At 42.5% G+C, this 26,933-nt stretch overlaps 1 protein-coding gene across 6 annotated transcripts in view; it reads left to right on the forward strand.

Annotated features, from left to right (window-relative positions):
- Positions 1-26,933, forward strand: part of MTMR1 (myotubularin related protein 1) — a 533,995-nt gene that overhangs the window by 339,194 nt on the left and 167,868 nt on the right. For all 6 annotated transcript variants that reach the window (XM_085608016.1, XM_085608018.1, XM_085608021.1 and 3 more), the window contains one exon: positions 2,869-3,057. In XM_085608016.1, the coding sequence (XP_085464142.1) occupies positions 2,869-3,057 (189 nt within the window). The remainder of the gene's footprint in view (positions 1-2,868; positions 3,058-26,933) is intronic.

The following is a 26,933-nucleotide window of genomic DNA, read 5'->3' on the forward strand; positions in this document are numbered from 1 at the left end:
AAAGAAAAAGAAGTAGCGCAAGAGTGCAGTAGAGCTGCAAATGAGGGAAGGCAACATGAGGACAGAGGTAAACCCATACGAGCGAGAAAGCAACACATAGCATAGAGAAGGAAGGGAGTTTGGTGGGGCAGTAGTAACACGATAGAGAAAGCAACAGGGCCCGGGGAGCTATTTGGTTGGGGGGGAGCATAAGAAGGAGAGAACTGGAAAGCACATGCTGTCTCATGGAGCACTTAAGCAAAAAGAAAAAAGTAGTTCCCTTAACGTGATCAGTGGAAGGATAGACGCCATTCAATCATAGAGATGGTAAAAATGGAGAAGCTGCTATGTTATGTTTTGAGTATTTATAAAGCAATCTATTACCTGTGAGGGTATCCTGGCGCTCATCAGGGAAACAGCTTGTCTCGGCAAGGGCAGGGTGAGGTGGGTTGTTTTATTAGCCAGCCTTCATCTTCTTGCACAACTCAAGAACAGAGGAGGAGGCTCATGTGAAGAAGGGGGGGTGTGTGTCTGTCAGTCCGTCTCTGTCTGTCTGTCTCTGGGGGCGTGGAAAGAGATGCTGTTCAGGTATATGGGACTATGTTATTTAGTTTCTTCAAGGTGTGAATTACAAGTTCGAACTGTGCACGTTTCTGTAACGGAAGCCAGTGGAGCTCCCTGAGCTGTAGTTTGATCTGTGTTCTTGGATGTTGAAGGTGAGTCTGGCTGTTGAGTTCTGGATGGTTTGTAGTCTTCTGTTGAGTTGTTCGCTGATTCCAGCGTTGAGGGTGTTCCAGCAGGAAGGCGTGTGTAATGGTCTTAAAGTTCTTGTTAGGGACTCAGTTGAAGATTTTCCTCAGCATTTTCAGGGTATGGGAGCAGGATGCTGTCACTGCATTCATTTGAGCAGGCATATCCAGATTGTGATCTATGCAGCAGTTGCGGCCAACACAGAAAAAATACCAGAGGGGTGGGTGGAGTGGGAGCAGAGGGGTGAGGGGGCCAGTGGGAAGCTCACGGGGGTTAATATGAAAAATAAATTTAAACCACTTATCTGGTGCTGCCGGCCTCCCTGCGCTCCTCGGCTGCAGTTCCTGGTCAGCATCACGACTTGCATCCAATCCCTGCGCTGCTCTCAAGCATGAGAGCAGCCTGGGAATTGGCCTGAGCGGGCTGAAAAGACACTCGCTCAGGCACATGGAGTGTGTGCGGTTTCTCCAACCCGCCTGTACAATACAGCAGGGTTTGGAGAAACCTAGGTGCACATGCACATGCCAATTTGTCCATCCTGAGATGGCTGGCCAAACTGACATGCGCACTTACAAGTGCACATACCAAAACCCCAATCCTCCCTGCACATGCTGGCTCAGAGCCAGTAGATAAAAAAGAAAGCGATAGTAAGATATTATTTTATTTTTCAGCGGCTGGCTCTGAGACAGTAGGGTAATGCTCCTCTGCCTTTGCGGAGGAGCCGCCGCTGCTATAAGGGTCCTGAGGTTCCTGGAGCGGAAGTTCGCTGGCCACCAGCTTGAGTACGATGGCAAGTTTGAAAGATCTCCACTTCTGCCTTGCCAGTGTTAAGCTTAAAGGCAGTTGGACTTCAGGACTTCATCCAGTTGGCGACTTCGGTCATGCAGGTGGTGAACTTCTTCCTTGTATTGGAGGTCTTGTTCAAGAGGGAGAATGAGTTTGCGGGCTTCCGAGAAGTACAGTGCCAGGCAGAGTGCTTGTGTTGAATTTGTTAAGAAGGATCAGATTAGTCGGAGAGCGACTTCAGGGATACCTATCTCGTGGAGGTGTTGGATGAAAATGGAGTGGGATACTGTGTCAACTGTTGCTGAAATGTCCAAGAGGACGAGGGCTGCTGTGTCTCCTCTGTCCAGGATCATGTGGCTGTCATCTTTGGCAGTGACGAGCACTGTTTCTGTGCTATGGTTGGGCATGAAGCCAGACCGCATGGCATCGATTAGTTGGTAGTTGCTGAGGTGGTCGCTGAGGTGTTGGTTGATGATTTTCTTTAAAACTTTGGCCTGTAAGGTAGGAGGGAGATTGTGGGTACCATAAATTTTTTTAACTGTCGGTTTTTCAGCATCTTAATAATTCTATATTCTATGTATTATGTTTTTAAGTGTTTTTATTTCATGCCTTTTTACAGTTTAAATTATTATTTGCTTTTATGGCAATTGCCAAAATAAAGCATATTTTTGCTTAACGTATGTCCCGGTCCTGGATGCACAGAAAAATATGCTCCTGTTGGAGGTGGAAAATTAGTGCTTTTCCAGGAGGCAGTTTGGTGAGAACACCTCCAAATTGAGCAGGAATATAGGATATGTAGCTTTGGGATGATTGCATGTGCCGAAATGCATTTCGATCACATGCGCCGAAATGCATTTCGAACACATTTAGACATATGTAAGATTCCACACGGTGGTAAAATCACATACGTAAATGTCTGGCATTATTATTCATACTTCACAAATTCTATGAATGTTTTGGTTTTCTTTATCCTGAGTTGAGGTCTTGACAGAGGAAAGCAGAGGCAGAAACCTTTTCACTCTCGGGCTGAGCTCCAGCTGCCCTCCGTGTATATCTCTAGTGTACTCTACTTCACGCATCTTAAATCACTCCTTACCTGTTTGCAACTGAATGGGCACATGTATGGATACCCGTTTAACACATACATATAATAATAACCCACTGTATAAAAACAGATAGCGCGCAAATATATTTGTGTTCTCCTGTTTTAAAGTGACAGATCTGTGAAAAGTGTAAGAACAGGTTATAAGAATATTGGGTTAGCTGAAAACACGGCATGACATTATTTAATATTTAGTTGTTTGCTCTTTCTAACTAAACGGATGCAAGTGTGTTTCTTCATCCATTCTTTAGGTGCTGTCTTGGATTCATCCTGAAAGTCAGGCAACAATCACCCGCTGCAGTCAGCCCCTAGTGGGTCCGAATGACAAGCGCTGCAAAGAGGACGAAAAGTACTTGCAGACCATCATGGATGCCAATGCTCAGTCACACAAGCTCATCATCTTCGATGCCAGGCAGAACAGCGTTGCTGACACAAACAAGGTAACGCTATGGATGAGGCCGAGAATGACAACCAGAATGTTCACACAGACCATTTTGCATCAGTAGGCCTATTGTCTTAAAGGGGACAAGTCACGGCTGCATGTTTGAATCACTATAAACTAACTAAACTGTGATTTGTAAGTTTGAATCACTATAAACTAAACTGCGATTCGTACGTTAAAATCACTATAAAATAACTAAACTGTGATTTGTACCTTTGAATTGCCATAAAATAACTAAACTGTGATTTGTACGTTTGAATGGCTATAAAATAACTAAACTGTGATTTGTATGTTTGAATGGCTATAAAATAACTAAACTGTGATTTGTAGGTTTGAATCGCTATAAACTAACTAAACTGCAATTTGTACGTTTGAATCACTATAAACCAACTAAACTATGATTTGCACTTTAAATTCACTATAAACTATCTAAACTGCTTTTTGTACGTTTGAATCGCTATAAAATAACTAACCTGCGATATGTACGTTTGAATCGCTATAAAATAACTAAACTGTGATTTGCTCTTTAAATTCACTAAAAACTAACTAAACTGTGATTTGTACAGTTGAATCGCTATAAAATAACTAAACTGTGATTTGTACGTTTGAATCACTATAAACCAACTAAACTGTGATTTGCACTTTAAATTCACTATAAACTAATTAAACTGCTCTTTGTACGTTTGAATCGCTATAAAATAACTGAAGTGCTATTTGTATGTTTGAATCAGTATAAACCAACTAAACTGCAATTTGTACGTTTGAATCACCATAAACTAACTAAACTACGATCAGATGTTTTTACCTAATACCACTTGCAGCAAACACCTGCATTCCTCTATTAAACAACTGAATGGTACAAATGGGAATATTTTAATCGCTTCCCCTACTGAAGGATTCACCCACTCTCTCTTTCTAACCACAACTTCTGCACAAAAATACCTTAAATCAAGGAATATCTTTATAATTTTGAATCTACAGTCTCATCTAGTCGCAGATGTGCATTTTAATCTCTCGGGTTTCATACTTTGTCAATTAGTCTTAATTCTTGTTTGATTGTGTTGGATTGGTTTATTCATAGTACTTGTCAAGTATACTCACAGCGTAATCTTCATTTTTAATCATGTATTGAATGATCGCCCCCCCCCCCCAGTTCTCTGAAACATCTGACGTCGGTATTGTACTGTAGACCTTTCAATCCCTGTGACTGAATCTTCTCGGGTTCTGCGTCAACAGATGGCTTTTATCAGATGCTTTCTAGACGTGGGAGTGAGAGGCGCCCTACAGAGCAGATGGATGCCTAACAAGAAAGAGGCCTACCTAGTCTTGATCATTTACCATAGCATCATGAGTTCAGTTGTACAAGCAAACTGGAAACGGAGGCTGCTCCTCTACAGACAGTCTGAAATCGGTTGCTATTCTTAGATCTGAGCGAGAGAGATTTCCTTCTCACTCAAGTGTGGCTGAAGTGCCTCAATCGTTAATTTAAACAAAAGAAATCGTTATGCTTATTGGTAGTATATTAAGTTGGATAGGTACCCAGCGACTCTAGCATCATACATGCTCAGGCAATAATTTATATAGGTCTTCCACCAGATTATCGAAGGAAGAAATTGTGCGGGCATAATTATCAAGAACAAAAATATTGTTTAAGAACTTATAGATAAGTACAGGTTTACTACTTAACTTCACAGATATGTTGCTTAATTATACATATCTCTTCAAGTATGTAGATAAAGAGTTAAGAATAGTAAATCTGTGTCTATCCATGTGCACGTACCTTCACAATATTTTGGGTCCACAATATTGTTCCCTCGATATTTGACATAGTCGCTTGAATATAACTGATATACTTATTCTGTTGCCCTCTAGTTCAGTCAACATTTACCTAGGAAGATGTTAGTGCTTGGGTCACATGACCCTTCAGCTATTTACTCCAATCAAAGATACACTTTAGTTTTCCTGTCTTACTTCCCAGTGATATATATGAGACAAGGACAAAACCCTGTATGCCCAAGAACCGAACCTTGGTATCAACCTGGGTATTAACACAACAGTTCAGTGGGTCTCTTTTGATACCAGCCTGTACACTCAATGCAGACTTATGACTTTTTATACAACAAATAACATAGCATAAAAGAATTTCCATGATGATACAAATTATTATTTGTTTGTTTGAATCAATTCAAAGACGTTTTCCTTGGGGTTAAGGAATATAAATATGAGTACAGCTCAGTTCTCAAAAGTTCAAGTGTGGGGAAAATCAGCTCTACGTGATAAACACACACATGTGTATGTATATTGCCAATAACTTTGGTGCCGCTTTACAAATCTTCACAAGATTTCTGGAAACCGTCCCCTTTTTGGTTCAGTTGCTGTGTTGAAAGTTTCACCGTCAAGTGGGGGCCGAGAAAAAAGGGGTTGCCAAAATGCTTTTTCCACATGTTAGGTCTATGAGGATTTTTCATTTTTTTAACACTAGTACAGCCCGAACCGCTCAACGGAATTACACCAAATTTGGCTGAAATCTAGATGTTGGTCCAGAACGTTTGCTTTTGTGATTTGGTGTAAATCTGTTCAGGAGTTTCAGAGATATTTAAGTTTAAAAAATATAGATATCTTGGAGGCCAAAATCCTACTGAAATCCTACTGAAACCCTACTGAAATTTGATTGGCTGCCAGCACTTAAAACAGGAAGGGTTGGCAGCCATCCTGGGACTCTGCTTGAAGCAGAGTCCCACAGATAAAAGTAAAACAGAAAGACAAATGGGCATGGTAGGAATAGCCTGACCCCCCCACCCCTCCCCACCCCACCTCCACCCCAGATATGGTGGGGTCCACACAGGGACCCTGCCATGCATTAAAAATAGATTTATTTTTCAGTTTTGCCTCGAATACGCAGGTGGCTCTGCAGATTCATGACAAAATTGGAGAAAAAAACAGCACAGGCTCCCGAGCATCTTTTAAAGGAAGCCCCCGAAGGCCAAATCTCTGTGGCATATGCAAAATAAAGGAGGTGGGGCGCATGGCGCCTCCCTCCTAGGGTTTAATCAAACACGGGGGACCACCACCTCGCCAGGGTTTTTTATTTAAATTATACGGGGGGATTCCCAGCACGGCACCCCCGCACCTTGAGGATCACCACCTCCCCGGGGCTTCTTTAATTAAATGGGGGGCCTCTCGGACCCCCCCTCAGCCCCAGGGACATCCACCTCCCTGTGAGTTTTGGCAAATTGAAGCAGTTTGCTATGGCTTGGCTTGAGCTTTACTGCTACCGCCAATCCATAGCAAACACTGCTCTTCTTTCAGCAAGCAAGAGCATTAAAAATGCTCTTGCTTGCTAAAAGCAAACCAGAATTGCTTTTAGACAGAGGGAGCTGCATGTCCAGAAGCTCCATCAGTCCAAAAGCAATGCTGGCTTCTGCCGGACGTGGGGAGCCGACAGGGACCGCTGGGGCGTTCAGGCTCCCCATGCGGTCTGCATCAGTGACAAGTACAAGTGGGTGCCCCGGGTGGGACCAGGGCCCCCACAACAGAGGTCGGGCTCCCCTCCCATTATTATTATTGAGCAGTAGCTCAGAGACATTTGTCCAACCAAAATAAAATGAGGTATCCGTCCTACTAAGGAAAACAGCTTGAAAAAAACGATATTCAACATGTTGGATATAATAGAAAATCAAGAAGATTAGCAAAACTGGAGGATATTGAAAGACCTTGGTCAAATAATGGGAATGAAGGGCACTAACCCAGTACTATTAAGGAACTTGTCAAGGTTACTGAAACAGAACAGCAAATTAATAAGAAATTGTAGAGAATAAAATACTTAACCATGCAATTATGAAATAACATGGTAAGAAACCACATACGAATCAAACAACATTCCCAAAGTCAACTCCTAGAGCGTTAAAGCAGTTTAGAAATAAGCTGCTGACTGGCAGTGAAGGACATGGTGATATAAGCATGTCAAGTACTAGACTAACAATTGTTGAGATCCTGGTTGATTCAGCAAGTCCTCATATCACATACTAGCAACAGTCGATTTGTAAATTTTGAAATTATATGTAATACCCACAATGTTGCATAATAGGCTAATGTGATCTGTATAAATAGTGCTATGGAACAAAGACTCACTTACCGTGACAAAGGCCCTTTGAGGCTGAAACGCATTGGTGAAGCGTTACATGCGTGATTAATAAATCCTGAATACTGTATTCTAGAGTGCAGCGTCTTTGAAAGAAACATATATATATATATATATATATATATATATATATTCTACTGGCGGTCGCCAGTAGATAGTTATAGTTAGGACCCTGTTTCCATAGGAAATCCGCAACATTCTATTTGGAATAACTTTGGCACCGGTTGACGAATCCTCGCGAAATTTTCAAAATAGGCGGGGCGCTCCTCTCTGCTCCTACCCTGAAAGTCTCGGGGGGATTCGTCAAGCAGGGGCTGAGAAAAAAGGGGGGTCCCAAAACGCATTTTCCCCATGCAATTTTCCATAGGGACCTTTAGTCCAAAGTACAGCCCGATCGGCTGAACAGAATTACTTGAAATTTGGCATAGAGGTAGTCCTCAGCTCAGGGAAGTGCCTTTTGCAGGTCTGGTGTCAATCTGTTCAGTAGTTCCTGAGAAAATCAAAAGTAAAATCATATATATATGTGGGTGGAGCCTAACCACACATTTCATCCTGAGATCTGATTGGCTGTCAGCACTTCATGCAAGAAGTGTTGGCAGCCATCTTGGGACCAATATACATGATAGCACCTCATTAAAAAGCATTGCAGTTAATAGAAGTTTTTAAGACTTTAGTTACATTATAAATCAATTGTTGATGGTACCATACTCATTTTAGGAATTGTGGTATGTTCTAAGGTGATTTCACTATGTGAAAAAGCCTTCTGCTGGGATATGAAAAATATTTTCTCATGCTTTTCCCACAGAGGTTTGGAAGGTGATCTATAAGCTAAACTGAGAACTTATTTTCTGTAAATTCACATTATCTTTCTCAGTCATGTGAGAATGAAGTCTGACATTCTCAGTAAAACATCTACATCCAACAAGGGCAGAGACTGTCAGTTGATTCCTTTGTGTTCTACTGCAGCTTCCCAGAGTGTTCCAAAGAACAACTAGAGCGCTAACAGTCCTACTTATGATAAACGTATGGCACACCTGAAGCCATCTTGCTTGGATTAAAGTGGTAACTCTTAAAACATTTAATTTAAAAAGGAACAAAATGAGGGGGTTCATTTTTCCATAACAAGTATGATTAGTGCTGCAGAAAGAAAAACTAGGGCACATTTTGACTTCTGAAATCCTCTTTTATTTCATTAAAAAATTCTGACATGCAGACTGAAACATGCACTTTCAATACCAGCAGCAGTTTTCCCTGGTGAGCAGTAGCTTTACTACAGTGATCTAATGAGCAAAAAGAGTGCTAACATTCTGAATTTATGGCAAATGTGTGACACATCTGAATGCCTTCTTGATGGAATCAAAGTAAAAAACTGGAAGTATTTCCTACTGAGGAGACTGCAGTAAATGAGGAAATTAGGAAACTTCATAACAAATAAGTCTCCCAAGATGGCCACCAGAGACAAAAGAGCCCAAATGTAGCCCAAATATCACCCAGATGTAGCCCAAGTATAGCCTAATGACAGAATGTCCCAGAGTGTTCTTAAGAACAACTAGAGCGCTTACTATCTTACTTATGACAAAAGTATGGCACACCTGAAGCCATCTTGATTGGAATAAACTGGTAACACTTAAAACATTTAATTTAAAAAGGAACACAATGAGGGGGTTCATTTTGCCATAGAAATTATGATTAATGCTGAAGAAAGAAAATGAGGGCACATTTTGAGTGACTTCTCAAATCCTCTTCTATTTCATTAAAAAATTCTGACATGCAGACTGAAACATGCACTTTTAATACCAGGAGCAGACTTCCATGGTGAACAGTAGTTTTACTACAGTGATCTAATGAGCAACTAGAGTGCTAACTTTCAGAATTTATGGCAAATGTGTGACATATCTGAATACCTTCATGATGGAATCAAAGTAAAATACTGAAAGCATTTCCTACTGAGGAGACTGCAGTACATGAGGAAATTAGGAAACTTCATAACAAATAAATCTCCCAAGATGGCCACCGGAGACAAAAGAGCCCAAATGTAGCCCAAAATCACCCAGATGTAGCCCAAATATAGCCCAATGACAGAAGTGTGCAAAACACTTATTATTTTGTGTTTTTGCAGTGTTATATAGTGCAGACTTGTCAGGTATTGGAGTGCTTTACATAAGCATTGGTTACATCACACAAGAACAAATTCATTTTGGTTGTAGACATGGGGAGACTAAGTGATTTGACCAGAATCACAGAATGTCGAGCTGAAGCAGAAACTTCAACCTGGTTCCCCAGTTGCAAAGTCTGCAGTTCTGGAAGTAACACCACATCCTCTCCCCTAAGTGCAACATTTAATCACGTGGTCAACTGGATAAAAAAACATAAAGATAACAAATAATTTAAAAGTGCTTTGTCGCTATTTGAAAACTCAGAAAATATGTCCTTATTTTAGTCTTTTAGAGCACTAACCATAATTTTGATGCCAATAAGACCCTCTCATATATGTAATTTCTAAAGGAAATGCTCTAGGTATTACAGTTTTGATTACATCAAGATGACGTCAGGCGTTCCACACTTTTGTAATAAATATAGAATGTTAGCAATCTAGTTGTTCATTAGGATACTGTTGAGAGGCAGAGGCCAGGGGCACGGACTCTGAAAATTGAAGGCAGGTAGGAGGGTGCAAAGGCAACAATTTAACCACACTGAGCAGGCAGGAAGGGCCGTGGCAGCACAACAGACTATGGAGGGCAGTGGAAAGGGGGGCAGGGGCAACAAACCAACAATACAGGACTTGCAAGAGAGGCTGTGGCAATGTAATAGACCATTGTGGGCAGAAGGAAGAGGCAATGGTAGTACAACCATACATGCCAACAGACCCGATTCAGCCAGGAAACGTCCAATGTTTTTAAGCTCAAATGGGCTTTATTTGATCTGTCTCCTGTCTACAATCTCCTCTTTTTCAATGTAACTCAAAGGGGAAAATCAATACCCCAGTTTTTTTTCAAAATCTCCCTCTTACCAAGCTCAAAATGTTCGCAAGTATGGTACATTGGATCATGGAAGGAAATGGGGTAGGGACATGGACTTGGATAACAGAGGACAGGAGGGACATGGAGAGGTGCACCAAACTGACGCTGCAGGGCAGGCATCAGGGTTTGCAGCAGCACAATACACCACACAGGGCATGCGGGACGGGAGTGCAGCACAACAATCCATAGAAAGCAAAAGGGAGGGGACAGGACCATGCACATGGACAACTGAGAACAGAGGGGCAAGAGGCAATGGTAGCTAGCTGACCATAATGGACAGACAGGAGAGAAAGCTGCAGCATAACAGACCATAAAGGGCAGGAGGGCCAGATCAGGGGCATTACAATGGAACAGACAAGCCAGGAGGGAGGGAGTAGGGGTCTGCACATGTAAACAGAGGGCTGGGGGCAAGGGGGCAGGGCAGGAGCAGCAAGATAGCCATGGAGGTCAGGCAGGATGGGCACTAGAAGCAAGACACACCATGAAGAGCAACAGTGAGACTGTGATGGCATACACACAGACCATGGAGGGAAGGTGGGAGGGGGTCAGGGGCAGCTAACTGACCACACAGGGAAGGTGGGAGGGGCCATGGCAGCACAGAAGACCATGCATGGCAAGTGGGAGGGTTAGTGGCAGCACAATGGCTATGATGGGCAAGAAGGAGGGTGCAGGGGCATGCACAAAGGACGATGGAGGATAGAAGGGAGGGTCAGGACCTGTGCACAGACAAGAAAGTTCAGGGGAAGGGGCCTCACAACAGACCGCACGGGGCAGGCAGGAGGAGCAGTTGCAGCACAACAGACCAGGGAGGGCAGAAGGGTGTGGCAGTACAATGGACCATGTAGGACAGGAGGAAGAGGATAGGGGTATGGCATGTGGACAGGCAGGGTGGAGGTGGCAGGGACAGGTTACAGTCATCTGACAATGCTAGGCAGGTGGGAGGGGAGTGGCAGCTCAACAGAACACTCAGAGTAGATAGGAGTGGCAGGTCCATGGGACATGGTGGGCAAAAAGGATGGAGCAGGGGCATGCACAAAGACATCGGAGGGCATGAGGAAGGAGAATAGGGGCAGCAAGCTAAGCACAGAGTTTAAGCAGGAGGTCAATGATGGGGCATATAATTGGGCAATGGAGGGCAGGAGGAGGGGACTGGTACATCATACTAAATTGAGGGCAGTGGCAGCACATCAGACCATGCATGGCAGGAGGGATGAGGCTAGTTCATGGATTCACACAACAGAGGATAGGGAGGAGGGGGATGGGGCAGCAAGCTAACTGTTCAGAGAAGGCGGGAATTAGGAACTTTATTGTTTTTAAAACGTGTGTCTGTGCAAACTACTTAAAATATGAACAAGTATGCAGCATAATCTCACTTTTATTCAGGAAGAAGAGGACGTTTGTGACTGTGACTCCGGGCTCACTTGGCAGAAACACCCCCTGACCCTCCACCCCCTATCGCAAAATGTAATGCCCGTGAAAAGGGTAGGTGAACAGTGTTATATAGAACATAGTCCTGAGAGCACGATTGAAAATGAAAACTAGATATAGTGTATGGTATAAACTATGCACCAAAAAGTGTGATATAAGATGAACCGGGCGTGTAATATAATATGCAATACATTGTGCTCAATGACAGATTCATTGGAGAGCGCGAGATAGCACAGGCACTAGCGCGTGCTATGCGATGTGCGCCTTGGAGTGTAATATGCACAGGGCAGTGTTGTGTAACCTAACTAGTCTCTAAAGTTGTAATATAAAATATGTGCTGGGGAGTGTAACGTTGCATATGCACTGTGACAAAGATATGGATCCCAGATTGTAATATGTATGGCATAGCACTGTGCGTTATAACATAGGCATCGAGGAAGGCACGTTAGATGGGGCAATATAACCCGTGCGAAGGCAAGTGTGGCATGACATATTCACGGGGTGGTGTTACAGTGCACATGGGCTAGAGAGTGTCATAGCATATGCACTCGCTGGTGGAATACAACACAGAGGTGTGTGGCACTCGGCAGGCAATGGTGGGTGTAACACAGCATTGGGCTCTGCCAGGAGCGCGCTGTGACTCTCAAGTGATGTTCGTCCCCTTTCCAGAGAGTAAAATAAAAAGTATTACACATCCGGCAGTGGATGTGTGTTTTATTAACCGTGAGGGGGGTTTCTTACATAGTTTTGGTCGAATTTTTGTCGAATCCCCTTTGAATGGCTTGGTGTGCATGTGTATTAAATGTGCCCGTCAATAGCTACCCATGTTTGTATAAATAAACGACAAGGGTGTCTACCGGGATTAGGCACGGTAGGGCATCAGACATGTCAGAGCTTCGCTAGTGGTGTAAATACATTCCACGTGGATTCATTGTATGCATAGTCGCCTTTTAATGAATATCACTCAAATCGTCATGGTGATAGGTACGTACGGTTTGTCCAGCATGTCCTAGGTGTGTCTATAAATATATATTTTTAAAAATATTAAAAAACAGTGGCCGGCCCTGGGGATTGGGGTCAAAAAAATATAATTAGGAGACAGGCCCTGGGGGATGGGGTCATCAGGGCCAATAAATTAGAATAAGAAGGGGAACCACACAGCCCCCCTTCTTAAAAAAATTAAAATAAATAAAAGACTGGCATCGTGCCAGAGGCCACGCCCCCTCCTTGCAGCACTCTGCAAACGCGCCCCCTGGCGAGTTGTAAGTTGGGGAATCAATTCCTCTTCAATACTGAGGGTCCCTGAGGGCCAACTAGCCCAACAGGCATCTCCAGTATGCGCCAGGGAGCTGCACTGCAGACAGGTGTTCTGAGGCCAAGCCCCTTTTTACACCTTTCTGCAACGCAGCTCTGTGGCACTCACTGGAGGTACCTAGTGGTCTAGTTTGACCCTAGGGACCCTTAGGATTCAAGGGGACTTAATCTCTCAACTTAGAACAGCCACAGGGCGCGTTTACACAGTGATGAAGGGAGGGGACGGGGCCTGAGGTGACGTGTGCAAACACGCACTATGGCACGTTTTAAATGGGGGATATAATTTCCCTTCAATACTGAGGGCCCCTGGGGGCTAACTAGCCCACCAAGTGCTTCCAGTAAGCGCCACTGAGCTGCATTGCAGAGAGGTGGTCCAGGCTGTGCCACTTTTTACACCTCTCTGCAACGCAGCTCTGTGGCACTTACTGGAGGTACCTAGTGGGCTAGTTGGACCCTAGGGACCTCAGGATTCAAATGAACTTAATCTCCCAACTAAAAACGGACACAGGGCGTGTTTACACAGTGGTGAAGGGAGGGGACGGGGCCTGAGTTAACGTGTGCAAAAACGCCCTGTGGCCTGTTTTAAGAGGTAGTTTTAATCCCCCTGCCCTATTATATACTAGGGGCTTACAGAGGAGGTCATGCTAATCACAGGGGGGCCCCAACGCATAATGTTCCCTAGTGTATGTAGGTGTTTTCACTGTATTCTAAGTGTCTTTTAACATAGCACTGGCTCTAGGACTGGTTAGTCAGACTCAGTTACCACCAGTATCCGTCTGAAAAAGTTGAGGGTACAGGATGATTTTGCAACAAGGATTCTTTCTGCTCTTCTTTTTGTTCTTTCTGCACGTTATCCTTCTTCCTGCACTTTTCTTCGTCTTTGAGGACTTCTGTTGCTTCTTTTTTTTCTTTCTGTGCATTTTTTCTTCTTTCTTCACATGTCCTATCTCTGTAGGCATAGTTAGAAATTCGCATTTAAAAAACCTGTGAAATTCACAGAAAAAAACATAGGTTTCAGGCACGTTATAGTTAGGAATTAGCATTTAAAAAACCTCAGAAATTCACTGAAAAAACCATAGGTTTCAGGGGTGTTATAGTTAGCTGGACTTTTCACTTGTACAAAACCATTGAAATTCCCCCGTTCTAGTTAGTTCAGCTAACTATAACTTGCGCGCCCGCAATGCACTGCTGATGACGTCACATATTACATCACTCATGACATGGTCAGTGACATCACTCATGACATCACTGATGACATCTCAAATGACATCACTGATGACATCATCCTTGTGATAGAGTGGCAGACCTCCTCTCACCCTAATATAACCTTTGATACACACATTCAAAAATAGAGACTAAAATTTTCAAAACAATGGACATACCAATACCAGTTACAACAACCTCTTCAGTAATTCTAAGATCCACATACACATCCACTCATTCACCAACAGTCCTATACAGTCACTCATACATGTACTCACTCATCATATGTACTCATACACCTATACATCCTGTTACACAATGCCACTCATCCATAGAGTTACTCACACACATAGTCACTCATGCTAATAAAGAATCAAACATACATTACATACATATACAGTTATACACACACCACCACACTTACTTCTACGGAAACTTACACATACTTAGTCTTTTAAACAATCACTTATAGAAACACATACTTATTCATACAGGAACTCTTTCAATCTCTCTCTCTCACATATACTCACTTATATACACCAATAGTCATATATACTAGTTTAAAACATATGTAGTTACTCATAAAGACACTATTGAGACAGTCATTCACTCACTAACACACCCATACACACACTCATCCACCCATACAGTCCTGCACACATGCTGTCTTCAACACATACAAACAGTGAGTCACTCATTCATGCACCTATGCACTACGTAATACCCCCCACCGAACCATGCAGACACTCAGACTGATACTCAAAAAACCAACTAATAACCTATATAGACACCCATGTAGCTACTCACCAACCCATGCATCCACTTATACACAAAGTGAGAGACTGATACAGATATTTACATATTTAAACATTACTCACTAAGCCATGTATTCACTATGATACACTTAATCAGTCAGTTACACAATCAATTTTTCAAAAACAAATCATCCATTTAGACACTTATATACCCATTTATTCTTCCATCGACCTTGAGATATACATATATAAAACATATTTAATTTTCAGAAAAACAGACATTCACTGGAGGATGTCATCAGTGATGTCATCAGTGATGTCATTTGAGATGTCATCAGTGATGTCATGAGTGATGTCACTGACCATGTCATGAGTGATGTAATATGTGACGTCATCAGCAGTGCATTGCGGGCGCGCGAGTTATAGTTAGCTGAACTAACTATAACAGGGGAATTTCAATGGTTTTGTACAAGTGAAAAGTCCAGCTAACTATAACACCCCTGAATCCTATGGTTTTTTCAGTGAATATATATTACCTACTGGCGGTCCCCAGTAGGTAGTTATAGTTAGGACCACGTTTCCATAGGAAATCCTCAACATTCTATTTTGAATAACTTTGGCGCCGGTTGACGAATCCTCGCAAATTTTTCAAAATAGGTGGGGCGCTACGCTCCGCTCCTACCCTGAAAGTCTCGGGGGGGATTCGTCAAGCGGGGGCTGAGATAAAAGGGGGGTCCCAAAACGCATTTTTCCCATGCATTTTTCCATAGGACCTTTAGACACAGCTACAGCCCGAACGGCTGAACAGAATTACTTGAAATTTGGCAGAGAGGTAGTCCTCAGGTCAAGGAAGTGCCTTTTGTTGGTTTGGTGTAAATCTGTTCAGTAGATTCTGAGAAAATAGCCTTTAAATCAATATATATATCTGAGCCAGCTTACGGTGCGCTTACGGTACGCTTACTGTACGCGTACGGTGACGTGCGCGAGCGCGATTCTGATTGGCTGTTACATCTAAGTAAACATTCGAATCGGTCGAAACCAGGAAGCGGCGGCCGCCATTTTCTCTCTCGCACTGTGAGGGAGGGGCTGTAAACAAAGGCAAAAAACATATAAAGGGGCTGTTTAGACAGCGCCCATGCACATAGCCATGTTAGTTGAGTCCTCAAAGATCCCCCAAGGCCAAAAACGGTAAATTTTTATTTTTTGAAAATTTCGCCGATTACGCTTACCGTACGCGTACCGTGCGCTTACGCTAAAAAATATTTTTAAAAAAAAAAAAAAAAAACACACTCTCTCATATTATTGTCATCACTTACAAATTAAATTTAACAGATTACCTATCACAAGGAAGCGCATAATATGTCCTCCATGTGCGCACGGTGCGTAACGTGCCCACCTTGCGCACACGGAACGAACTGCGTTAAGTGGGTGCGCACGCCACGAATGGCGTAAAGTAACTTAGCATTTAAAAAAACGTACAAATTCACTGAAAAAACCATAGGTTTCACACACGTTATAGTTAGGAATTAGCATTTACAAAACCTTGCTAATTCACTGAAAAAACCATAGGTTTCACACATGTTATAGTTAGCTGGAAATTTTACTGATAAAAAACCAATGAAATTCCCCCGTTATAGTTACTGTAGGCAACTATAACTCACGCGACCGTAATCCTCTGCTGATGACATATGTGTCTTTATGAAAAAAAAAAATTTGTAATATATGTATAGCTAAAATTTAATGGAAGAAGACATGGGCAAATAAGTGTCTAAATACAGTATTAGCATCAGCAGAGGATTGCGGTCGCGTGAGTTATAGTTGCCTACAGTAACTATAACGGGGGAATTTCATTGGTTTTTTATCAGTAAAATTTCCAGCTAACTATAACATGTGTGAAACCTATGTTTTTTTCAGTGAATATATATATATATATATCTATAGACATATTATCTATTGGCGGTCGCCAGTAGATAGTTATAGTTAGGACCGTGTTTCCATAGGAAATCTGAAAATTCTATTTTGAATAACTTTGGCGCCGGTTGACGAATCCTCGTGAAATTTTCAAAACTAATGGGGCGCTCCGCTCAGCTCCTACCCTGAAAGTCTCGGGGTGATTCGTCAAGCGGGGGCCGAGAAAAAAGGGGGGTCCCAAAACGCGTTTTCCCCATGCATTTTCCCATAGGACATTTAGTCGAAGGTACAGCCCGAACGGCTGAACAGAATTACTTGAAATTTGGCAGAGAGGTAGTCCTCAGGTCAGGGAAGTGCCTTTTGCATATATGGAGTCAATCTGTTCAGTAGTTCCTGAGAAAATTGCATTTAAAAGCACATACATATCTATAGCCTCGCACGGTGCGCGCACCCTAACGTGCGCGAGCGTAATTCTGATTGGTGGTTACATGTCAGTCAACGTTCGAATCGGTCAAAATCAGGAAGTGTCGGCCGCCATTTTGTTTGTTGTGGGTGCGAGAGTGAAAAAGAGAGGTGATTAACGTGAAAAGGGGGCAGGGTAGAGAGTTCCTGACCCCCTAGCCTTTGTCAGGGGGTTGGTGAAAAACCATTAAAAAAAAAAATTACAATTAAAAAAAAAATTAGCATTTAAAAAAACCGTACAAATTCACTGAAAAAACCATAGGTTTCACGCACGTTATAGTTAGGAATTAGCATTTAAAAAACCTTGCAAATTCACTTAAAAAACCATAGGTTTCACACGTTATAGTTAGGTGGACATTTCACTCGTGAAAAACCAATGAAATTCTACCGTTATAGTTAGTTCAGATAACTATAACTCGCGAGACCGCCACTCTATCACGAGGATGATGTCATCAGTGATGTCATGAGTGATGCCACTGACCATGTCATGAGTGATGAAATATGTGACGTCATGAGCACTGGATTGCGGGCGCGCGAGTTATAGTTATCTGAACTAACTATAACGGTGGAATTTCATTGTTTTTTTACGAGTGAAATGTCCACCTAACTATAACATGTGTGAAACCTATGGTTTTTTAAGTGAATTTGCAAGGTTTTTTAATTGCTAATTCCTAACTATAACGTGCGTGAAACCTATGGTTTTTTCAGTAAATATATGTGTATATATATATATATATATATATATATATATATATATATTCACTGAAAAAACCATAGGTTTCACACATGTTATAGTTAGCGGAAATTTTACTGATAAAAAACCAATGAAATTGCCCCGTTATAGTTAGTGCTGGCAACTATAACTCACGCGACCGCAATCCTCTGCTGATGCTAATACTGTATTTAGACACTTATTTGCCCATGTCTTCTTCCATACATTTTTAGCTATACATATATTACAAATATTTTTTTTTGTAAAGACACATATGTCATCAGCAGAAGATTGCGGTCGCGTGAGTTATAGTTGCCAGCACTAACTATAACGGGGCAATTTCATTGGTTTTTTATCAGTAAAATTTCCGCTAACTATAACATGTGTGAAACCTATGGTTTTTTCAGTGAATTTGCAAGGTTTTTTAAATGCTAATTCCTAACTATAACGTGTGTGAAACCTATGGTTTTTTCAGTGAATTTGTACGGTTTTTTAAATGCTAAGTTACTTTACGCCATTCGAGGCGTGCGCGCCCACTTAACGCAGTGCGTTCCGTGCACGGTTTTTATCAACTTTAATAAGCCCTGTACATTTGGTGGCCTACGGCCACCAAAAGCACAGGGGGTGGGGTAAGTGTGGATAGTGTTTTTTTTATTTCTATTTTTTACCGTACGCTTACGGTAAGCGTACGGTAAGCGTACTCGGCGAAATTGCCGAAAAAAAAATAAAACCGTTTTTGCTCTTGGGGGATGTTTGGGGACTCCCTCAACATGACTATGTGGGAGGGAGTTGTCAAAACAGCCCCGTAACATGTTTTTGGGCATCATGTTTGATAAATAACACTCAGTGCGAGAGACAAAATGGCGGACGCCGCTTCCTGGTTTTGGCCGATTCGAATGTTTACTAAGATCTAAGAGCCAATCAGAATTGCGCTCGCGCACGCCACCGTACGCGTACGGTAAGCGTACGTTAAGCGTACCGTAAGCGGGCTCAGATATATATATTGATTTAAAGGCTATTTTCTCAGAATCTACTGAACAGATTTACACCAAACCTACAAAAGGCACTTCCTTGACATAGGGACTACCTCTCTGCCAAATTTCTAGTAATTCTGTTCAGCCGTTCGGGCTGTAGCTCTGTCTAAAGGTCCTATGGAAAAATGCATGGGAAAAACGCGTTTTGGGACCCCCCTTTTATCTCAGCCCCCGCTTGACGAATCCCCCCGAGACTTTCAGGGTAGGAGCGGAGCGTAGCGCCCCACCTATTTTGAGAAATTCGCGAGGATTCATCGACCGGCGCCAAAGTTATTCAAAATAGAATGTTGCGGATTTCCTATGGAAAAGGGGTCCTAACTATAACTACCTACTGGCGACCGCCAGTAGGTAATATATATATATATATATATATATATATATATATATATATATATATATATATATATATATATATATATTCACTGCATGCCGTGGTCTGGGAGGAATAGCGCGAGGTGCCGCCGTATCATCGAGGCGGGGGGAGGGGCAAGTGATCAGCTGACTGGACGAGGTCGCCATTTAAAGATCTTTCGAGCTGACCCCCAGATTTGGAGTGAGAACATGAAAACGGGCACTGAGGAAAGCTAACAAGGGCTGAAACGCGTCTGCCAGCGTTTCATGGACTCGTAATGCCAGCGCTTTATCACCAATAAAGCCACTTTTCTGCACCCCGGAGCTGTCCCGCACTCTTTCTTTTCTAGAGGGAGTATTGGTTTGGTGTTTTACCAGCGAGCAGGCTGCTGGTTTAGCGGGACGCCCTCTCGTTCAGGAGCTACGCGGTGTGCCTGCAGCTTTTGTTGTCGCATGGAACTGCAACGCGTCGCCCCCCCTGGTACAGAAGATTTCCACATGGAGGTTATCGTTACCGGGGAGAGAGGAGGCAAGATTGAATTGCCTGAGAAGGGATACAAAAAGTGACTCGATCTTCCGGACAACTGCGGTGATGTGGGGTTCATCAGCCACATAGTGGGACATCACATGGTGTTGTGCAATACCCCATCACGGTATGGGACTGCTCTGAGGACTTCATCTACCAGCATGCCATGGTCTGGGAGGAATAGCGCGAGGTGCCGCCGTATGATCGAGGCGGGGGAGGGGCAAGTGATCAGCTGACTGGACGAGGTCGCCATTTAAAGATCTTTCGAGCTGACCCCCAGATTTGGAGTGAGTACATGAAAACGGGCACTGAGGAAAGCTAACAAGGGCTGAAACGCGTCTGCCAGCGTTTCATGGACTCGTAATGCCAGCGCTTTATCACCAATAAAGCCACTTTTCTGCACCCCGGAGCTGTCCCGCACTCTTTCTTTCCTAGAGGGAGCATTGGTTTGGTGTTTTACCAGCGAGCAGGCTGCTGGTTTAGCGGGACGCCCTCTCGTTCAGGAGCTACGCGGTGTGCCTGCAGCTTTTGTTGTCGCATGGAACTGCAACGCGTCGCTCCCCCTGGTACAGAAGTTTTCCACATGGAGGTTATCGTTACCTGGGGAGAGAGGAGGCAAGATTGAATTGCCTGAGAAGGGATACAAAAAGTGACTCGATCTTCCGGACAACTGCGGTGATGTGGGGTTCATCAGCCACATAGTGGGACATCACATAGTGTTGTGCAATACCCCATCACGGTATGGGACTGTTCTGAGGACTTCATCTACCAGCATGCCGCGGTCTGGGAGGAATAGCGCGAGGTGCCGCCGTATCATCGAGGCGGGGGGAGGGGCAAGTGATGAGCTGACTGGACGAGGTCGCCATTTAAAGATCTTTCGAGCTGACCCCCAGATTTGGAGTGAGAACATGAAAACGGGCACTGAGGAAAGCTAACAAGGGCTGAAACGCGTCTGCCAGCGTTTCATGGACTCGTAATGCCAGCGCTTTATCACCAATAAAGCCACTTTTCTGCACCCCGGAGCTGTCCCGCACTCTTTCTTTCCTAGAGGGAGTATTGGTTTGATATATATATATATATATATATATATATATATATATATATATATATATATATATATATATATATATTCATATTCCAAATGAACGGAGTTCCAAACGCGCTCATGGGGAGCCAGCAGTTGGCCCATCTGAATGAATGAATATATATATATATATATATATATATATATATATATATATATATATAATTTCCAACAGACGACTCCTTCTGAAGTTCAAGCCCTTTTAGAGGGGTGGCGCGGAATCGGCGGAGAAACCGCCAATCAATATTCCAAATGCGCTCTCAGAGCAAATTAACACCAGGAAATCAACAGAGTAGATCAACCAAAGGGGAGGTTTATTAACTTCATATGAAGTTAATAAACCTCCCCTTTGGTTGATCTACCCTGTTGATTTCCTGGTGTTAATTTGCTCTGAGAGCGCATTTGGAATATTGATTGGCGGTTTCTCCGCCGATTCCGCGCCACCCCTCTAAAAGGGCTTGAACTTCAGAAGGAGTCGTCTGTTGGAAATTATATATATATATATATATATATATATATATATATATATATATATATATATTCATTCATTCAGATGGGCCAACTGCTGGCTCCCCATGTTAGATCATGGCTTCAGCAGTGAAAGCTCCTCACAAGCACATTTGCACCCATGTGCCTTGACACATATCCTCTGTGACCCTCTTAAGTCCATGATCTCAAGGTCAGTGTTTCTCACATCTACAGTCTGAAATTGATAGTGATATTTCTAGGCCTACATGTGTCCTTATCCACATATACTTTGAATATTCCAATGTTTACATTGATAAGCAAGGAGCTGAAGGGACGAGGGTTCTTGTTTATCTGAGCTATGCCTTGACCAATTGTGTGAATATTCCATCGAAAAGGAATTTATTCTGCAAACCTACTGCTGACAGGACAGTCCATAATAGTCCTGTAACTACAGTTTTAATATATACCTATAATCAGTAACAAGCTAAATTCACACCATTTCTTATTATGAAGTCCATACAATTTATGCCAATTTCAAACGTGAACATCTACACCTTCATGCATAATTTTCATCGCATGATTTTTGATCAAATGAGGACACCAAAGCGGTCTCAGCTGAGCTAAAATAGAAATTGTTAAATGGTTGTGTGGAGTATTCCTAGAGACTTCCATCCCCACCGCAAAGCAGAAGGATCTTCTCTACTAATCACACATTCATATGGTAAGAATGTTCCCAGAAATTGATATATGCTCACAGATGGTTTAGTGAAGAGCATGTGTTGCTCAGTTCTAATGTCTAATCACAGCTGCTGCCACTACATACCTTGATTTCTCCTATATTCACGCCAGTGAGTTGTAGACACCCCAAGGCTATCCTGACATCTAGATAGCTTCAGAAACAAGAGGCCACATTCATCTAAAACATAGCAAGAACAAAGTCCAGTTAGAGGTCAGTAATTAAAATGCAATTTAAAAATATCCATCCTTAAATGACTTGGTACAACCAATTTAAATCTGATAAAGTATTTTAAGAAATGTAGTCAAAGGACAGTTTCTTTATGTTGCTTCTCCAGATCATGTGAGTTTTATTTTGGCTTGTGCTGAACCTATATCTTAGCCTCTTCAATTGTGAGGAAGTAGCTTTTGCGTCCAAGTACTAAATGAATTGCAACCCAGACATGAGCTATGTACTGCTCTGTTTTGCTTAAAATGTTGTGAATTGTTATCTTTTGATTGCTCAGTTGTCAAAGAGTCATTACATAGGGAGTTGCTAATGAAATTTCACCATCCTGACTGAATGTTTTTAACAGTCAAGTCTATAGACACCTGGGCACGGACTGAAAACCAGCTTCCAATCTGCTACTTTTAAATTAGCGGTAGCTGACGTTAGTATGTTGTCTATACACATGTATGAGCAGTGAAAAAAAGCTGAGCTCCCACACTGCCCATACAGAGATTTTCACAAGCATGGAATGGTTACAGTAAGGAAACCCTTTGCTCATCTTTTATATCTGAGCAATGTGGTCCTAGAAAAAATAGCAAGTTGTTGCTTGTAGCTAAGTGATGAGAACAAGTCGTAGCTCTCAAGATCTACTTTACTTTAGACTTTTAGAACTCACAAATGGAGCTTTTAGTCCTGTAACTCTTGAAAATGTCCCACAAAACAAACTTAGTAAAGCAAACTCAGTACCTTTTAAGAGCTTTACAAACTATTTTTTTCTTGGGCCCCCATGCCACTTGAAATCATTTGTAGGTTGTTCTACATAAGTGTTCTAGATCTTCCAGATTCTCCCCAGCTGCACCCCGGTCAATGCATATCCAAACATCAGTAAATTTTACAATAATAGTACAAATGAGGAACCACCACTTCTTGTGTTGAAGAATAGTGTTCTTATATCTCATTGGGATACCAAAGGGGATGATGGACGGAGCGTTTGAGCAAATCAAACACTCACCCCCAGTCAACTGATCTGGGGTTGATCCATCATCATTCTTTAGCTCACTCCACCACCCCAGTTCAGACATGGCCATATGCAAATCAGTCTGACCCTGTGCCTCATGGGAACAGTCCAGCCCGAACTGCCAAGCCATGTCTTCCCTGGACCGGAAACAAGCATCCTGGGACCGGTTTCGGGTTCATAACCCTCGTCAGCCAGGCTATCTTGAATCCAGTGGTAAAGTGAGCAAGGGACCCACGTCTGGGCATACCCTGCCAACTTAGGGCGAACAAAGCGATACCAAAGGGGATGATGGACGGAGCGTTTGAGCAAATCAAACACTCACCCCCAGTCAACTGATCTGGGTTTAATCCATCATCATTCTTTAGCTCACTCCACCACCCCAGTTCAGACATGGCCATATGCAAATCAGTCTGACCCTGTGCCTCATGGTAACAGTCCAGCCCGAACTGCCAAGCCATGTCTTCACTGGACCGGAAACAAGCATCATTGGGCCAGCATTCATGCTATACTGTATTCACTCCTCCTCCTTACATAAACTCTCTTCCCTTTAGAGCACACACAAATGCTAATCTATCCGAATTGTGCTCACAAGTAGTGTAGGCTATAATGACCTGAATGTCTAAAAGACTTGTGAATTGATCAGTCCGTTTACTGCCACAATCTTTACATCGTTGATGTGATCTAACTGCTCCTTATCCTTTCAAATTCCTTCCTCCTCCTTTCTAATTTTCTGATCTTGCACCGTCCGAATGGCCTGAAGCAGATGTATTGCCTCTTCTGAATCCCAAAATATATGTAGCTCACTCCCTCACCCTAAATGAATGATAGGAAAAATGTGGAATATCACAATACATATATATTCGCTACCTACCGGCAAGGACTCAAAGAGAATGCAAATGCTCCAGACTCGCACGCGCTATAAACAAACTAAATATATATGTTTGGAAAAACCTCTTGATTGGAAAGAAGCGTTCTACTGTGAAATTCCAGAAGGTTCTTGGGATGTCTGCATTCCGGCATTCCAGAATTGTGTATACTTGTTAGTTAAGTTAATGCAAACAAAACAAGATTTCCCATGTACAGGACCTTCCTGAAAAGGCAAAAAAATTACTTTCAAAAGGTGGGGGAATGCACGAGGATCTTGGACTGCTCTGTACGGGCACATTCATTATTTGGAGTAAAACTAATTGTGGGATGAAAATTAGGATCATTCGAGCACAAGGCATATCAAGCCAGAGGCAATTACTTTAACTTTGAGCCTGGGTATTAGATTAAATTGTGCAGTTGCATGCAGAATGCCTTATATCTTATGTTTTTTTAGTATTCAACTTTAGTCAAGCTTTTCAAATTATTTGGCTTTGACTTTTAATAGATAGAATACTTTGGTGCTCTGAGTATGTAATACGTTGCACTTGTTCATATGTTGAACAGATATGCCAATGCAATATCATAACACGGAATTAACTGGTGACGTTTTCTTAAGCGCTTACATTCTGTATTCAACACTAGATCACAAACCCAAAAATGATGAGAAGGCTGTCTCGAGAGATCACCGTATTCAGATCTCAGTTGTCTTGTTCCACTGAAATTAAAGTGCTACTACTCACAGATCTAAAGACTTCTCCTGATGGTCGTGAGCATTGAAGGAGAATTCTCACAAGGAGATCACGTATTTCCTACAAGCAATTTTATCAATTCTTATAAAATCTTTTCCCCTCTGCAGCCCAAAGATTTTATGTTTTTCTTTTCAAAAGAAGCTGATTGTAAATACGATGAAGGTGAACATGGATGGCTAACTCAGCCTTCACGTACCCCTTAGAAAGTATATATAATAATTTATGCTAGGTTATCAGCAGCTTTAGCGAGTTGAAAATGAAACCGTGCTTCTTCCAGGGAGACATCGGTTACTCTGATCTAAGATGCTTAGCTTTGCCAATTGATACACCAGTTGTTTTTCGCAGCTTCTTTAAAATCGGATCACCAGTTCCGGGCTCTGCTTTTTGGCACGAAAGTATACAAATGTTTTACATTTTTTTGTTTTCGTGGTCGGTTTTGAAGTCCTTGTGACTTTCCTAGAGAATTTTAACTGGGAATTCCCTATTTTATTTTAGTATTGATAGATTTTTTGTGGTAGTTCCCTCGCAATACCTTTACTCCTTCCAAATTAGCCCTTACCTGTGCGGAAATAAATTCTTTAAGGACCTGCATACTTCTTGCATAGTGTGTTCTGTGACTCTTCTGTCACTGAAAGTTGTCTTAAATGTCCGAGTATGCCAAGGAGGGCTCGGAATTACAAGGACGAAAAGGAAAGCTAAAATATTCTAGAAGATGATAGCAAGCATGAAACTGGGCCAGAGTTCTAGTGGTCTGAAATGCCTTGGTGAGGTACAGACTACATCCTCTGCAGGCTAACAATTCAAGCAACTTCTACAAAGGGTCATCTGAAAAGCTACTGCATTCGTCAACATTGCTGTACCTGATACACCTTGTCAAGTTTTTTTTAAATTATATTTAATATTTTTTCTTTCTGCAGTACAAAAGCAAATCTTGAGTTGTAGGAATACATAAAACATATCCTACAGTGTTCATTACATAATTTAGCTCGGATGTGTGGACTCAGCCCTCACATTTAACTTCACAATTAAGCCTGCAATCTCCCACCTGTGCCTACATATCAAACACTGCTCCTGCTCCTTTCAGCTCGCATTGCAAATGTTACATGCCTCATGATGAGGGCAGTTCATCTTCTGGAGGTGCCAACTCTCTTACCACCGGCTGCCATTCACCCATATCATCTCCTAACCTATCACCAGGGCACAACGGTTTCGTATGACTCTCCTCTGCTACTGACCCTTGAGCTATGTCGTTCAATGAGGCTGCCCCAGTTAGCGCTGTGCTGGTCATCCAACTCAGCCTTCTTTTTACCTCTGTGGCCACCTAATTTTAGCCATCCTTCTTTTTGTCTCTGTGGCCATCCAATCTATAGACAGCCTTATGTTTGCTACTAACAGCACAATCTGACACATCTCTTGTGCTTGGAAAGCAACAAACACAGAAAACAAGCCTTTGGAGACCACTGCAGCATCAAAATTGCACGTTCTGTAAACATTGTGTCAAAGAGTACCTTGATTTCCACGGAGGCAGCAACGGAAGACAGGTCCCAATGCCCCTGCACCAGTACAGTCACCAGTCACTGAGTAACGGCACTAGCACGGGGGAAAGGGGAAGTGGGAAAAGAAGAGACTGCCTCAGGATGGTGTACAGCCTTTTCTTTACGGGATCCTCTCATGGAAGTTTTCTATCCTCCACTGGCAACCCCTGGCAAGGAGCACCTAATGCACAGATGGGAACAAAGGTTATTACACCATCCTACACTATACCTTTCCTAGGGACAGTAATGATCATACTAACTCCTACCTAGTAATTCCTGTAGGCTTGCTTCTCTTCTGAATATGATTATTTCTAATGCTAAACATTAGTCATATATCTGTCTTAGTCAAAAAC

Source organism: Triturus cristatus, chromosome 5_2 (genome assembly GCF_964204655.1).
Source record: "Triturus cristatus chromosome 5_2, aTriCri1.1, whole genome shotgun sequence".
Taxonomy (NCBI): Eukaryota; Metazoa; Chordata; class Amphibia; order Caudata; family Salamandridae; genus Triturus; species Triturus cristatus.